The 15,125-nt window shown below is 51.1% G+C and overlaps 1 protein-coding gene across 1 annotated transcript in view; it reads right to left on the minus strand.

The window, feature by feature from the left end:
* HIP1 (huntingtin interacting protein 1) overlaps positions 1-13,900 on the minus strand; it is a 156,106-nt gene extending 142,206 nt beyond the window's left edge. Inside the window, exon 1 of the mRNA XM_029219746.1 lies at positions 13,738-13,900. Coding sequence (XP_029075579.1) covers positions 13,738-13,857 — 120 coding nt within the window. The 5' untranslated portion in view covers positions 13,858-13,900. The remainder of the gene's footprint in view (positions 1-13,737) is intronic.
* Between the last annotated feature and the right edge of the window lie 1,225 nt (positions 13,901-15,125).

Below are 15,125 nucleotides of genomic sequence, written 5' to 3' on the forward strand. Positions count from 1 at the left end.
GTGTAGGTCCTCATCTAGAAGAGCCTCAACCTGGGCCTCATCAGGGAGCAGACAAACCAGACCAAGACCCATCCATTTACTTATCCAACAGCCATGTGCCTACACTCTGTGCCAAATAGTGCACTAACCCCCAAACTCAGACGTTACTAAGTACAAGTAAGAGAATAATTATAAGAGCTGATATTTCCAAGTGCTCACCACGTGGAAGGCAACGCATTGAGCATCTTTTATGTATTATGTCATTTGATCCTTTCACAACCGTATGAGGTAGGTATTTTTATTACTGTAGATGCTCTTTCAACAAATCTCTACTTCACTGATCCAGATTAACCTATGCCCACCAGCATCTCTGTAAAGCGGGCTGCCTGGGACCCCAGGCAGGTAAACCGTCTGGCTCTAAAGCCCATGCTCATCACGTCTACAGAGTCTTGGGGCACAACCCAGACCCAGACACAACTGGGTCTGCCTCAAATTTGGGCACTGACTTGCCTATTTTTTTTTTCTAATCTTCATTTCTTCATTTCTTTTCTAATCTTCATTTCCCTTTAGGAAACTGGATTGAATCAGAGGCCATATCTAGATAAAAACAGGAACCAGGGAGGTAAGGTCAAAGCATGAAGCAGGCTGGCAGAAGACAACAGGGAGTGGTGGAGACTGTGGAAAATCAGTGTTTATGCCCTGGCCACAGGTTTCAGGTTTATTTGTAAAATTTAAAGAAACACATCTGTAGCTGCTAGCTTGAATCTCACACATCCCTTCTGGCTCTAACATTCTCTAAATCAAATAGATTTGATAGGTCGGGCCTCAGGTTCACTGCAATGGCATCATGACAGACACTCCATGTGGCCTCTGATTCAGTGTCAAAGAGTTTTTCTGGAAAAAAAATTTATGCTACAAAGTTAGGCCTGATGGGCTACCACCGGGAAGGTGAAATTCAAAAGACACTTCCAAAGTTGTGCAGTGCTCAGCCTGGGCAGACGTACCTGGCAGCTCTAAGCAGAAGACAGAAGATGGTGCCTGGGAAGAAGTGACCAACTGCAAAGGGCTCCTCACTGGGTGTTTTCTGAGTGACTTTGGGAGGCCAGTTCTTTTGGTGGGGGGACAGGTCCATCTGACCAACGCAGAAGAAGTTACCCATAGAAACTAAGTGCAGCCAGGGTTATCCAGGAGGAAAGATCTCACACAGAGGGGAAAGCCAAACAGAATTCAGTGTCTGAAGCTGAGAACCAAAATCTGGGGTAACAATGGTCAGGTGTTGTTAGAAGGCAGTCAATTCTGACAGGGCTGTTGCTTCAGTAACTACACTTGCAAGGAATCCCAATTTTCTAAGCCTTTGGGGCAATCTTATCTAACCCCCTCACTTCACAGACCTATAGAGGGTAGGGAACATGGCAGAACAGAGAGAACCACAGCCAGGAGAGGCCAGGCTTCCCAATTCTTAATCCAGAGTTCCAGGACCTCCTGGCTGCTCTGCAGCTAAGCCCAAGGATACAGGAACATTCCAGACCACCAGCGAACCTGAGTAAGTCTCAGGACACAGCAGGCCCACCCTGAGGGAAGCCCTTCATTTATTCCCACCTGTGCTTCCTGCCTTTAAGTCAGTTCCCTCAAGCAAAGACACCATCAGGATCCTGTGGTAACACTGGGATTTCCCACCTGCCTTTTTTTTTTTTTACTAGACAGCACAGCACTTGATCAAAAAAAAATTTTTTTTAAGGCTAAGTAACTTACATCTATGATCTTCGAACTTGGAATTGCACCAGAGAACTCCATGGCCCAACAGGAAAGAATGTTTCGAACAGGCTGCTGAACTGTTTTTTCCAGGATAAAACACCTGTGAATAAGTGCCAAGCGTGGAAATCCATTGTTTTATCTATGGCCACAACAAGCATGGATGAAATAACAAGTGTTCCTCTAGGTTTAAAAGCATGGCCTGTCTGTGCAGCGAGGCCTGGCCTCCACTGGGCTTCTTGCCCTGGAGCGTGCGTTACCTGTTACCGTCCTGTATTAGCTTTTACCACTGCTTAACAAATTATCACAAACTTAGCACCTTAAAACAACACCCATTCACCATCTCACAGTTCCATAGGTCAGAAGTCCAACAAGGTCTCACTGGGCTAAAATCAAGGTGTCAGCAGGCTGCATTCCTTACTGGAAGCTCTGGGGAAAATTTGCTTTGAAGCTCACTCCAGTTGTTGGTAGAATTCAATTCCTTGCTATTTGAGACCCGAGGTCCCCATGTCCTTGCTGATTGTCGGCCAGGGGCCACTCTGAACTTCTGGAGGCTTCCCTTGGGTCCCTGCACATCAGCCCCTCCATCTCAGAACCAGCAATGGCACATTGAATCCTTCTCTCACTTGGAATCCCTCTGACTTCCCCTTCTGCCATGTCTCTCTTCTGCTTGGCAGCCAGAGAAGATTCTCTGCTTTTAAGGGCATGTGTGATTAGACTGGGCCCGCCTGGATACTCCAGGCTCCTCTCCGTATCTTGAGGTCCTTCATTACATCTGCAGAGTCCCTTTCGCCAGGTAACAGAACATAGTCACAGGTGGATATGTTGATGGTGGGGACGTTATTCTACCTACCACATTTCACTTCACATTTCTGAGCTGCAGGAAGAACACCCAGCAGTCCACCGACAGAACATAAATCAGGATCCTAATCCACTGGCTCTAGGTGTACCGCGCCTGCACACGGAAGCCACCTGTGTAAATCTGTCCCTCCCACTGAATTCTCCACTCCTAAAACACGCTCACCTTGAACCCACCAGTGTTGCCAAAACTTTCGTTTCAGTACAATGTGACACAGATCAGATGCGTTCACCTCGGTGTTAGGCATCCGCCTTGGGGTGGGAACTGGGCCCATTCCCTTTTCCGTTACCGCAACAACCACACACAATTGGGTCCTTACGATGCACCATTAGTTCACTTGACAAACATCTCCTGAGGTCCTACTGGGCACTGAGCCCTTCGCTCAGGGTGGGGAGGCCTACAGAGCAGGCTAAGCTATAAGGAAGCTTACGGTCCAGTGTGGGACAGACACCCAGACAAACACGGTAGCACAGAGCACACAGAAACAGCAGTCGGTAAATCTGCCTGGGCGGGGGGGGAGGGAGGCTTCCCAGAGGAGGGGCCGTCGAGCGTGGGACTTCACGGATGAAGAGTTTGGCAGGTGGATGAAGTGGGAGAGGCGTTCTAGGCAGACCAGAATGCTGCCACCTGGAAAAACCCAGGAGTGAAGCAGCCGTGGGCTGTGCTGGGAAAGCGCTAAGGCGCTTGGTAGGGCTGCGGGTGTTAACATTAAGGCTGGCCAAGCTGGGCTGTGTGCCGTGACAAGGAGCTTGGGTTTCAGCTTAGAGTAACGCATAACAAACAGAGATTGTTACATCCTGGAGTGATACAAACAGTTGGACCTCTTAAAACCAAACTCTGACGGCCAGGGAGAGGGTAGATCTCATGAGGGTCGAGACTGGAGGGCAGGAGGGCCGGGCGGGCCATGCAATAAATAGCTCGGGCTTGAGATGAAGGCCTGAACTAAGGTGGAGAAGGAGGAGGCGGTGGTTGAGAAGTTGGGGCGATACGGTGCGCAATCAAGGAGGCAGGAACAACAGGCCTCTGTGACTAGCTGCAGGGGTGCAGAACAGAGGGGTCTCCTAGGGTGACTGGCAGAACTTCAGGTGGAATGGCCCGAGATGGTTTATAAACTGAGATTCTCTGAAACTGTGAACAAAGGAGAATGAGCAAGTCTGTGGCAGGAGATGGAGACCAAGTTTAGGTGGGTTGGGTTTTTCTTTTTCTTTTTTCTTTTTTGAGTCGGATTTTTCTTATCAGCAGTAACAAGGCCTTGGCTGTACAGGGAGATCCCATCCTGGAATAAGGGTCTCAAGGGAAGCAGGAGATCGCAAGTCACTGCCGAGCATGAGTCAGGGAGTTGATGTTCAATAGGAAGTCCCCAAGGACCACCCACAGTTACATCAGAGAGACGGTGTCTTCAGGGTCCCTCTTGGTGGCTCCAATTGTGCTCATGTGACCCCAGATTCAGGGTTCGCAAATCAGGGTTCACATTTTAGAACTGGGACCAAAAATGGTTGATGCCCATTCAGTCCTTCACCCAAAATATTTTATCCTTCATTCCACGAACCCTTATCAAAAGTCACTCGGGGCCAGGAACTTGAGCTGACAAAGAAAAGGCACTCAACATATATATTTTTTGAATTTCTACCATGTGCCAAGCCCAGAGAGGTGGAGCCCTGGAATGACCTGTGACTCCAAGGGAAGCTGATCTGGATCTTGCTCAGAGAGGAAACCACAGAGCTCATGCCTGTCTCTTTCTGAAGGATTATGGGAAATGGGAGGGAAGAATATAGCAATAGTTAAGCCAGATTCAAGGAAAACCGAATAGAGAAGGTATTTGCTTCCAGGCCAGTATGGGAGAGGGGACACGTGACAGCCTAGTAAGACATAATAACACACACAGGAACTGTCTAGTCTAAGAACTGTCACCATGGGCTGGCCCCAGGGACCACACAGCCAGACGGAGACCTCAAAGAACCACTGTTAGAAGGTCAGCGTTTCTGCCATGTTCCCAGGTGACATCCTCCAGGCTCCCAGATTCTCACAGTGGCTCACCGTGTCTGGCTTGATCTAAAGCTTTGGAACAGGAGCCAAGCCTGAGGTTCTGTGTTTCAGAAGCCTATCACCTGGGTCTTTGGTTTATTCAAATGTGCTTCTTTTGAGCCTAGAGGCACGCTTTCTTCTCTCGTTCTCTCCTTTGAGAACTTCTCACCGCCTAATTTATTTCGTATTTAACAGATATCCTGAGCTTTGGCTGGTGTAAAGCCCTCTGCTAGACACTGGGGCAACTCACCAAAAGATGAGTGAGAAACAAGGGCGCGGGACTTCCCTGGTGGCGCAGCAGTTAAGAATCCGCCTGCCAATGCAGGGGACATGGGTTCGAGCCCTGGTCCGGGAAGATCCCACATGCTGCGGAGCAACTAAGCCTGTGAGCCACAACTACTGAGCCTGTGCTCTAGAGCCCGTGCTCCGCAACAAGAGAAGCCACCACAATGAGAAGCCTGCGCACTGCAACGAAGAGTAGCCCCCAGTCGCCGCAACTAGAGAAAGCCCGTGCGCAGCAACGAAGACCCAACACAGCCAAAAATAAATAAATAATTTAAAAAAGAAAAAGAAATGAGGGCCCGTCTGCCACGAAGGAAGGTAGGCACAAGACACACATGAACAGGAGCCAAGGGCATCATGCTAAGTGTGGGCTAATGATAGGTGTCAACTTCCCGGCTACGTGTTACAGCAGGGCTCAGGGTGTGCTGCTTGTATATGCGTGATTCATATATCAAACATTTCCCAGTTCTAGGGCAGCATCAGAAGTGCTTTCACGGGGGAGGCTGTGTTTGAGAGAGACCTCAAAGGGTGGGTGGATATCTAAATGGCAGGTTCTTATTTAGCCTCCTTAAGACCGTCTCCTACTCCCTGGGAGGAGCCTTTTTATAATCCTTTGTATTCTGAAATATATAAATAGAGAAAACTGCATGAAGCAAAAATGGAAAGCTTAATGAATTATCATAAACCACCACCCAGGCCAATAAACAGATGGATGGCAGGACCTCAGAAGCTCCCCTGTTCTGAACATTCTACCCATCACTAACCTCTCCTGCACCCAGGGATGACCTTTATCTGGACTTTTATAATAATCACTCCCTTTTTTTTCTTTTCAGTTTTACCATCTAAGCAAGCACCCCTAAATCCCAGTTTTGCTTTGCCTGTTTTTTGAACTTAATATAAACAGAAGGCTTCAGAGTTGTCCTTTGGGGTCTGCCTTTTTTCCCCTCAACGTTATGTTTGCAAGAGTCACCCGTGTTGTTGAGAGAAACTACAGTTTGTTCATCTTCACTGCTGTATAGTATCCCAATGAGAAACCAGATCACAATTTATTTATCCATCTACTGCTGATGGGCTTTTGGACTGTTTCCGGTTTGGGGTTATTATTAGACATGATTATGAACAGTCTTCTAAATACCTTTTGGTGCATGTGCATGCATTTCTGTTGGGTATGCAGCTCGCTGTGGACTTGCTGGGTTACTAAGTGTGCTTATCTTCAATTCTGGGATAACACCAGGCTGTTTTCCAATGCAGTTGCACCAGTGTACACCCCCCTCAGCAGTGCATGAGTGCTTTCACTGCTTCACATGCTTGCCAACACTTGGCACTGTCAATTTTTTTTTCATTTTTATTTCAGCCATCCTGCATCTCACTGTAATTTCAATTTTCACTTCCTTGATTTATAACGAAGTTGCACACTTTTTCATATGGTTACTGGCCATTTGCTTATCCTCTTTTGTGAAGTACCTCCTGCCTGTTTTTCTATTAGGTTGTCCTTTTTTTTTTCTTTTAAGTTTTTTTTACGTATTCTGGATAAAGGCCCTTCAATAGTTACGTGTGTTGCTAAAAATCTTCTGGGAGGAATTTCAAATGTCCAAATAAGTCAATTTGGAAAAGACCTGGGGGAAAAAAAAAGAAATCTCTGTACCTTTTCTAAGTTACCAGCCCCAGGCCAGGTTTCAGTTTTAGAGGGAAGTATGGAAAGGAAAGTGTACAATTTGAGATCAGACCCACCAGGTTCAAGTCTCAGCTCCTCGGGCCACTTCCTGAGCGCTCTTAGGCAAGTCACAGAGCTCTCTGGGCCTCAGTATCCACACTTGAGAACTGACCAAAATTACCTCCTGCACGGTTGTTCTGTGGCTGGAAAGAGGTTATGTGTAAACGTATTTTAAAAACCGCACCTGGTGGTAGCTGTAGTTAAATCAGAAGCAACCGGCCACACTGGCTTCCTGAACTGCCCGACCAGCTTCCTGAGCTGTGTCCCAGCACTAATAGCTGAGGTGGCAGCAGCCACCTTTCAGATCCAAGAAGATCCCTTCTCTCTTTCCTGCGGGCTAAGCCAGAGGAACCTTCGATCCCCAGCTCTCTCCCCGCAGTGTCAGACTGTACTGCCCACAGCCTGGAACAGGGCTCCTCCCTGCCTGCCCAGGCAGGAAAACAGGAAGCAGTCCCCACCCTGCCAGGAGGTGGAGCTGACTACTTCCCTCTCCTAGGTGGGCATCTCTCCAGGACATCAACCCTTCTGGATGCAGGAGAAGACATGGCCGCTGGCCTGTGGCACCACTGCACCAAGCTGTGCCCTACGCCCCGCCCAGGTCACTCCCACACTTTGTCCCGAGGTAGTGGAATAAGTGGGCCCACGCATGCGGAGCATAAAACGGGCCTCATCAGTGCCTCACAAGCAAGGAACCCTTTCAGTGCCCAAGTGGGGCTGGGAATCTGCTCTCTTGGACCACACGGACACACCCTATCCCTTCCCAAGGTGCACTAGCATCCTTTCATGAGCCCCACGTCACTGGTACCTGGGCCCCATTCCACATACAGGGGGCAACTGGAAACCCCTTTCAAGAGAGCAGTTGAGAGCTCAGAAGAAATGTGTGTCCTTATTCTAATGGCAAAGGCTGCTTACAGGAGTTTTATAAGCTGAAATATTTGAGAGCTGGAAGGACCCTCAGAAATCTCTTCCAGCCTCCTCATTTTGAAATGAGAGATGCAGGGGCAGAGCCAGAGACAGATTTCCTGTCTCTGCACTCATCCTAACATCCCTTATGCCCTGCTGCAAACTATAGCACCTGCACGCAGGCCACTGCCATCAGCCACGTCCAGGTGCCCGGGACACTAGGCCAGTTTCTCTCCCTTCCCTGTAACCTCTTCTAGCTCAGAAAGATCTGACCTCAAGCAGAATGAAGCCCTGGGAAGTCCAAGACCATAGTTTGGGAATGTTTATCAAGTGTTCTGAACTTGACGAAAATTCAAGCTCTAATTGACAGAATTGAGCCCTAATTCTGTTTCCAGCCCCTGCAGGCTCTTTCCCAAGTGAAGTCTCCAACCTAGTGGGCCATGTACTTCCATGGTACCCTGGGTGCCCAGGCCTGGCACACAGGGCAGGCACTTAGTGAGATATGCTCATTGGGGAAATCAAAGGAGACAGAGGGAGAATCTCCAAAATGTGCAAAGGAAAAGCACTCTGCAAGTAGAGGTCTGCCTGCGGCCCCCAGGCTGCTGTAGACCCTCCGACTGTTGTGTGTTCACATGTTTGGCAAACAGGCCCCAGTGCCTGCCTCATGCAAGGGCCCACTGGGCACTGAAACTCAGACCCTGCCCTCAAGACCTTCCAGTCTGGAAGGGAAGCCAAGACGTGCACGTGGATGAACGGGAGGGACACAGAGTAGCTAAGGGACCCTGCTCACGGGAACCAGACTGCAGGGGCTGCCTGGTGGAGGGATGCCCTGTAAGTTAAGGCCTGCAAACGACAGGGACTAGGGACCCTGATGGTGCCACATCATGTGGGGTCTCTGGGCAGCCAGCAAAGTTTCCTGGAAAATGGGCAGTGCTGGGCTTTACAGACAATCCATCTGGCATCAGACGCTTTGGGAGGCGGGGAGGATGGGATTACAACAATGCAGGCAAAGGAGGAAATAAGGGCAGCGACAGCGAGAAGCAAAGGAGGGAAGGACAAGAGAAACATCACAGAATAGAGTGTGGCTGTGAGGGCAAGAGGCGGGGAGGGCTCAGAGCTGATGCCCAGGAGATGATGGGACTAACGGGGACCAGGCACAGGCGTTCACAGGCTGGGGAGGTCCAAGCAGAGTTTGGGGCATGTGTGGTTTATCAGGGGGCAGATATCCAATGGGAAGTGGTCACACAGGCCAGGAAGTCAGAGAGTCAGCGTCATTGAGGTGAGAACAGAAACCATCAGATGGAAGTGAGGGCAGAGGAAGTGGACAGGAGGAAAAAGAGAAGTGGGGTGAGGACAGAGCCTTGGGGACCCCAAATGTTAGGGGAGGAAGGAGGAAGAGAGCTGGAGAGGGCCAGGCAGTGCCACAGGGATGGCAATCGGGGCCAGTTTTCCTGGGTTTGAGTCCCAGCTGTCACTTTCTTCAGAACCTTGAGCTGGTTATTAACCCCTCTCAGCCTCAATTGCCTCATCTGTAAAATAGGGTTTATAACCCTATTTGTAAGTTTGTTGTAAGACTTGAAAGGGCAGATTTGTGCAAGGCCCTTACACTTGCACAAGAGTAAGTGTGATAAGTGCAGGCTTTTCTCATTAGTATCGGTGGGAGGAAACCAGAAGAGGACAGAACCACAGAAAAACCAAAGAAAGCTCTCGGCATCCTTTCTAGTTTTCAATACCAACTAAGGGAGCAAGCAGGGGACAGGAGGGGTACAGCACCTTTTAAGTTAGAAACCATTCCTGTGTAGCCAGGGTTGGGACCCACTGATTCCTCTAGCCCAACCCTACAATTTTTCAGCTGGTTAATCGAAGGTTGAACAACTTCTGATGATCATGAACGAGATGGCAGAAACACCCCTGACTTAAACGTGGAGAAGAGGACTTGTCATCTGATTTTGAAGCCTGGCTTGTCTGTCTACTTGCTATGTGGCCTTGGAAAAGTCACTTGGCCTCTCTGAGCCTGAGCTGTTAAATAGGTTAAAGGCTGTAAATCCCCTAGCATGTTCCTAGGACCCAGCAAGCCCTGCATAAATATTTGTTTCTGTTCCTGGCTCTTCCCAGTGTATGACTGGTTAGGATCCTTTACTCTTATCGTGGGCTCCATCCAAGAGATTGTGACTAACGGTTTGTTCCTTCCCCTGTGTTTCCAGAGCCCCATCCTCTCCTCTGATCCCAGCATTCACCTGCCACAGAGCAGAGCTGCTCAAACTTCCATGTCTGATTGAAACGCAGGCTCTGATGCAGCAGGTCCTGCCTGGCTAATGGCTCCAGTGATGCCGGTGCCACGGGTCCTCTGTCCCCCTTGCAGAGAAGGCCCGCAGTGGCCGGTCCACCTCCCTGCTGACTCATGAGCTCCTCAGGGGCCACTCTCTTTACATTACTCATCTCTGAGTTCCCTTCATGGTATGTACTCACTAAATGGATGTGGAAAAAAACAAGTAAACCATACAGAAAACCAGTTTCCAGACAAGTAAATACAGACAGGGTATTTTGTTTGTTGAGTGGCAACCCTCCAGATTCATTCCAGAATCGCCCTCTTGCCCGACTTGAGGACAGTGTGGTGGGCCTGAGACCTGGAACCCAGAGTCCTGGGTTTGAATCCTGACCCTTTCACTCACCGACCAGCGGCCCTGGGCAAGTTACCAAGCTCTCATCCATAAAATGAGGGTGATAACACCGAACCACAGTGTAACCCCAAGGATGGCTAAAACCTGCTTTATAAACTGTAAAGTACTCCAGGCAACGTATCATTATTGCTGCAGCTTTTTTGAGGGCGGGAACTACTTTTTATTTCCCTACAGACTGAAGGTTGCTTGTGATGGGCTGGGTGGGAGACACACCAGGGGTCTGGTTGCAGATGGGGACTGAGGCAGGCAGGGCAGGGGTCCCCACTCTGGCAGGGACACTGGCCACGTGAAGTGTGAGGATGATCCCCGGAGAGTCGAGGACGGAAGGCTTCCCAGAAGAGGCTGGCAGTGGTGGGGAAACAAGGCGGGTCTGAGGGCACAGGCAGCTGGGGAACGGGCCTGACCGGAAGGAAGGCAGAGAAATCAGAGTCCCCTGATAGGCCTGGGGCAGGGCTCCCGACTGAGACTGCAGAGACAAGGCAGGACCAGGAGGGAACTTGGGGCCACTAGCAAAGAACATCAAGTAATTACAGATGTTCCCTGCAGCCCAGAGCCGAGTTCCCCATCCAGGCCAGGCCTCCCTGTGGGACCAACCAGTCACTCTGTACCCTTGACTACAGCCACTTCACCACTCACATGAGCCTCAGGCATGTGAGGACAGAGGCAAGAGCAACAAGACACAGTCCCGCCCTCAGGACGCTCACAGTTTACTGGGGGTCACAGAGAAATGGGGACAGGACAGGTAGCAGGTGCGAGGCATTCAGAGGTGGAAGGGACCAGTTCTGCTCCTGTCTCCACTCAGCCAATAAGTCTCATCCACACCCATCTCCAGACCATTCCCCATTCCTGGAATGGCCCTGTCCCTCCTCTCCACCCAGCAAGTGCTAGCTCAGGCTGAAGGGTGGGGTTCAGACCTCAGAGGGCTCCCACCCCCTTGCCACCCCCTTCCCACCCCAATGGCCTGTACTTTAAGCACACACTCTTAGTAATTATTGCATTAACTAGTAACACTTCTGCCCTTTTACTGAAGAGTTAATCACAGCCGATGCAACTAAGACCCGATGCAGCCAAAAAATAAATAAAGAAATAAATAAGTAAATTAAATGAAAAGAAAGGTTAGACAACTTGCCTGGGGCCACACCACCCACCCACGTGCCTGGCAATCAAACTCCAACCTCTTCTAGCTCCCATGCCAGTGTTCTGCCCAGTACTCAGAGGCCACACAAGGTAGTAGTTAAAGGCTGGGATCAATTCCAGCTGTGTGACCTTGGGCAAGTTATTTAACTTCTCTGTGACACAATTTCATCCAGGTAAAATGTGGCTGATACCCACCTCATAGGTCCTTATCGATACAACCTCACAGGACCTTACTGAGATTAAAGAAGGAAATACAATAAAGTACTTAGAACAGTGCCAAACACAATAATTAGTTACAATTATCATTCTAACGTCGCTAATTCTCATGGTTTCTTAACTCATTAAAAAAATTTTTTCTAACTCATGTTTATATCTCATAATACATTTCATAGGTAGTCATTAAAGAAAATACATTTTTGCAGCTTGACTAAGGTGAGGTTTTAGGATTATCCTCTTTCCTTTTCTTCACTCTCCTACTCCCCTAATAGTTTCAACAATATAGAAACTCTCTTTTCCTGATTCATTCTACCTCCCCTCCATACTACACACACACAGACACGCACACGCGCACATGCACACACACATGTGCACACGTGCACACACACATGCACGTGTGCACACACACACACACACACGCACAAGCCACTAGGTCAAATTTGGCCAATTATCAGTGTTCCATAGAATGTAAAATACTGGCAAACACTGACCTAGACTCTTCTTATTGGGCTGTCCCTGGATATCTAGAGAAACTTTCATAAACCTAATTTCTATCACTATAATGGGTCAAAGTCTTACGTGTATTTCTCTATTGCTCCAGTTTTTACTTATTTGAGACTCTAGAAGGAATGAATTACCATTTATTTTCCCTTGCCATTAAAAAAAAAAAAGATTCACACTGTTTCCTGGAGCAAGAAGCCTCATGTGCCCAGGCAGCTAGTTGAGGCCATAATGCCCACAGCAGACAGGTAGCTTCCTTCTTTTCTGGGGTCCAATCCACAAAGTCAGAGAATAAGCCTTAAACCCAGCTGGGCCCTGGAAGACAGAAGTGAACAGCCATCTCTCCCATCCCGCCTGGGGTAGGATGATGACCTAGGAAGGGGACACTACCTACTCTACATCACCCAAATACACCTGCGAAGGGCTTGGAAAAAGAAAAGAAGGAAGTCCCCTGGGATGAAAAGCTTCATTCTTTGCAAGATTCTCTATATAGAACACTCAGTCAGGAGCTCACCATCTGTATCTAAAACCCCAAAGCCCTTCCCTCACACGGTACTGTATTTGGGGGTGGGGGGAGCAGAACACAGCAGGAGAACCAGCCTCTGGCAGTGGAAGTCCCACTGGTTCTTCAAAGGTTCCACTCCGAGAGCAAGAGCGAAGAAAAAATGTGCCCATACCGCTTTGGCCCTGGGATTCAAAGAGGTGCTGTGCCCTTGGAAATGGATTTTGCATACAAACGAGCCAATGAACACCATAAACATGTCAGCTTTATTCAGTCCAATCAATACACAAGGCATTAAAACTCTGAGGTAAAAATGGATTGTGGCTTTTTGTTGACGACTGTGAGGAATTTTGGCCCCCAGCCCTGCTCAGGCTGGACAAATGGGGCAGTCTGCCTATTAGCTGTCAGGCACATCTTGGGGGATGAAACCAAAACCCCAATTCAGGGTTCTGGGCACCCCAGGGCAGCTCAACTTGACCAGCATGGGGCCACTGGTCTAAAAGCCTCAATTCCTGCCCCGGGGCCGGCCCCCTCCAGCCCCCAGTCATCTTCCAAACTCGGCCACACATCACATTTCCCACATTCCTTCTCACCGCTCAGACCCCTTCAGCCGGGCCCTCGGAGACCGACAGCTGGGGGTGGTGTGAGCCAAGCAAGAGGCACAAGGAAGGGGGCGCTAGGGGTGGGGGGAATGTCAGCACAACCCTGAAGCGATCGAGAGGGGAGGAAAGGGCTCCCCACCCTTCACATCCCCGACCCAGCGCCCCACTCTCGGCCGCCAGTAGCCCCCTCAGTAGCCTCAGCTACCCTCAGTAGCCCCCCCAGTGAGCTTCCCCAGCCTAGGAGCAAGCCTTCCATTCGGCTCGTTTTCGGGTTCCTTCCCCTCTCACCGCCCCTGTGACCCCTGCCTTGCCCCGCCGGGATCGGCTCCCCTCAGTCGCGCCGCACGGATCATGTCAGCTCCTCGGAGCCGCCCTGCCCTCTTTCCCAGGCCAGCCGGGTGCCCCCGGGGTCCCCGACCTTCCCTGACCGCCCTGACCTGCGCACCAGATGCCCTCTCTCGCGGCCCCCTTGCTCTGTCCTTTCCTGGGTCTGCAAGACCCCTACTCCCTTCAAGTCCGCTCCAGGACACTGCGTCTCTCGGGATGCCCCAGCCATGCGCGACCCGGGGTCCCCCGGTCCTCACCTGAGTCCGCTCGAAGCTCTCCCGCTCCGCCGCCTCCATCCCCGCGCCGACCCCACGTCGGCTCAGCACCTTTGGCAGGGGGTTGGGTACTTGCTTCATGGAGCTAGTCATCCGGTCCATGTCGCCCAGCGGAGCCGAGTCAGGGGCCCTCAGCAGCCCCGGGATCCCCTCTGCGCCGCCCGCCCCGCCCTACCCACTGGGATCCGGCGCTAACGGGACGGCTCCCGCCTCCCATTGGCTGAGATCACTGCTACTCTCCTGAGGCCCCGCCCCCGCCTAGAGGCTTCCCCGTCCGCCCCCGCCCTCTCCAGAGCCCCTTGACTCGCCCTACCCGGCTGGGCCCTAGGGACGGTGAGGCGGGCCGTGACCGGCCCGGAGGCCTGTCCGTCACCGGGCCCCACCTCCCCTGGCGGGGGCGGGCCTGGGGCGGGGCTTGGGGCGGTCCTGACCTGCCCTCGCCCTCCCCTCCCCCGACGGCCAGCGCACCGCTCTCCCTGCCCTGCCGGCGCCCGAGTCTTCCCCGCGACCAGCGCTCTCCCAGTGTCGGGGCTGCTGCGAGATCCCGGCTTGGTGGGCGGGAGTCAAGCTGGCGGGGAGTCGGACCGCTCGCAGGGAATCCGGGTCCGCTTGGGACTGGCCTATTTACTCCTTTCGGGCCGGGGACGAGAGAGCGCGCGTTGGACCGGCTTGGCGGCCGGAGTCCCAAGATGCGCTGCCTCGAGGCCCGGCTTGCGCAGGTTGGGTCAGCTTGTTGCAGACCTGGCCGCCATGGGTAGCGACTCCCGCCCAGCTCCCTCTGCTTCCTCCCTTATCCTCCCCCTGCCCCGAATCCCTGCCCATCCCTTTTGTAATGTTCTCAGACCAGGGAGCGCTGGGCTGGGTCGGGTCAGTGGAAACTTCTCGACACCTTTCCAAACCTCTCATCATCTGGATCTGGCCAGAACGTATTCAGACACTTTATATTTATCCCCGGCTCTGGGACACCCCTCCCATCCTGCTCAGTCGTCAGCCAGGGTACCGACAGGCAGAGGGAAGTGTGATCCTTAGCGGAGATGCTGAAGAAAGTTAAAAGTTTTCCGTTCAGTGCCAATTTTGGTGTTTTTAAAATAAATGCTTTTGAAACTCAAAGAAAGCCGTTACTTTAAAAAAAAAAAAACTTAAGAGCTTTTGATTAAAATTTGCACATTCAGTAGAGAAGGGGAAGAGGGGGTGGGCCTCGGTAGGCACTAGGAAGCTACTGAAGGCTTTGCCAGCTGGCATTGTATGGACGGGATTATGGGGGCGAGAGGGAAGGGAGGGAACCAATGCGGAGACTCCAGCAGTAGGTGAGACAACGAGGGCCTCCACTAGCGAGGAGCGGAGAGAGTTCGGTCCCGTGGGAGGTTCTG

Source organism: Monodon monoceros, unplaced genomic scaffold (assembly GCF_005190385.1).
Source record: "Monodon monoceros isolate NGI ecotype Baffin Bay Population unplaced genomic scaffold, NGI_Narwhal_1 Super_Scaffold_13, whole genome shotgun sequence".
In the NCBI taxonomy this organism is placed as follows: domain Eukaryota; kingdom Metazoa; phylum Chordata; class Mammalia; order Artiodactyla; family Monodontidae; genus Monodon; species Monodon monoceros.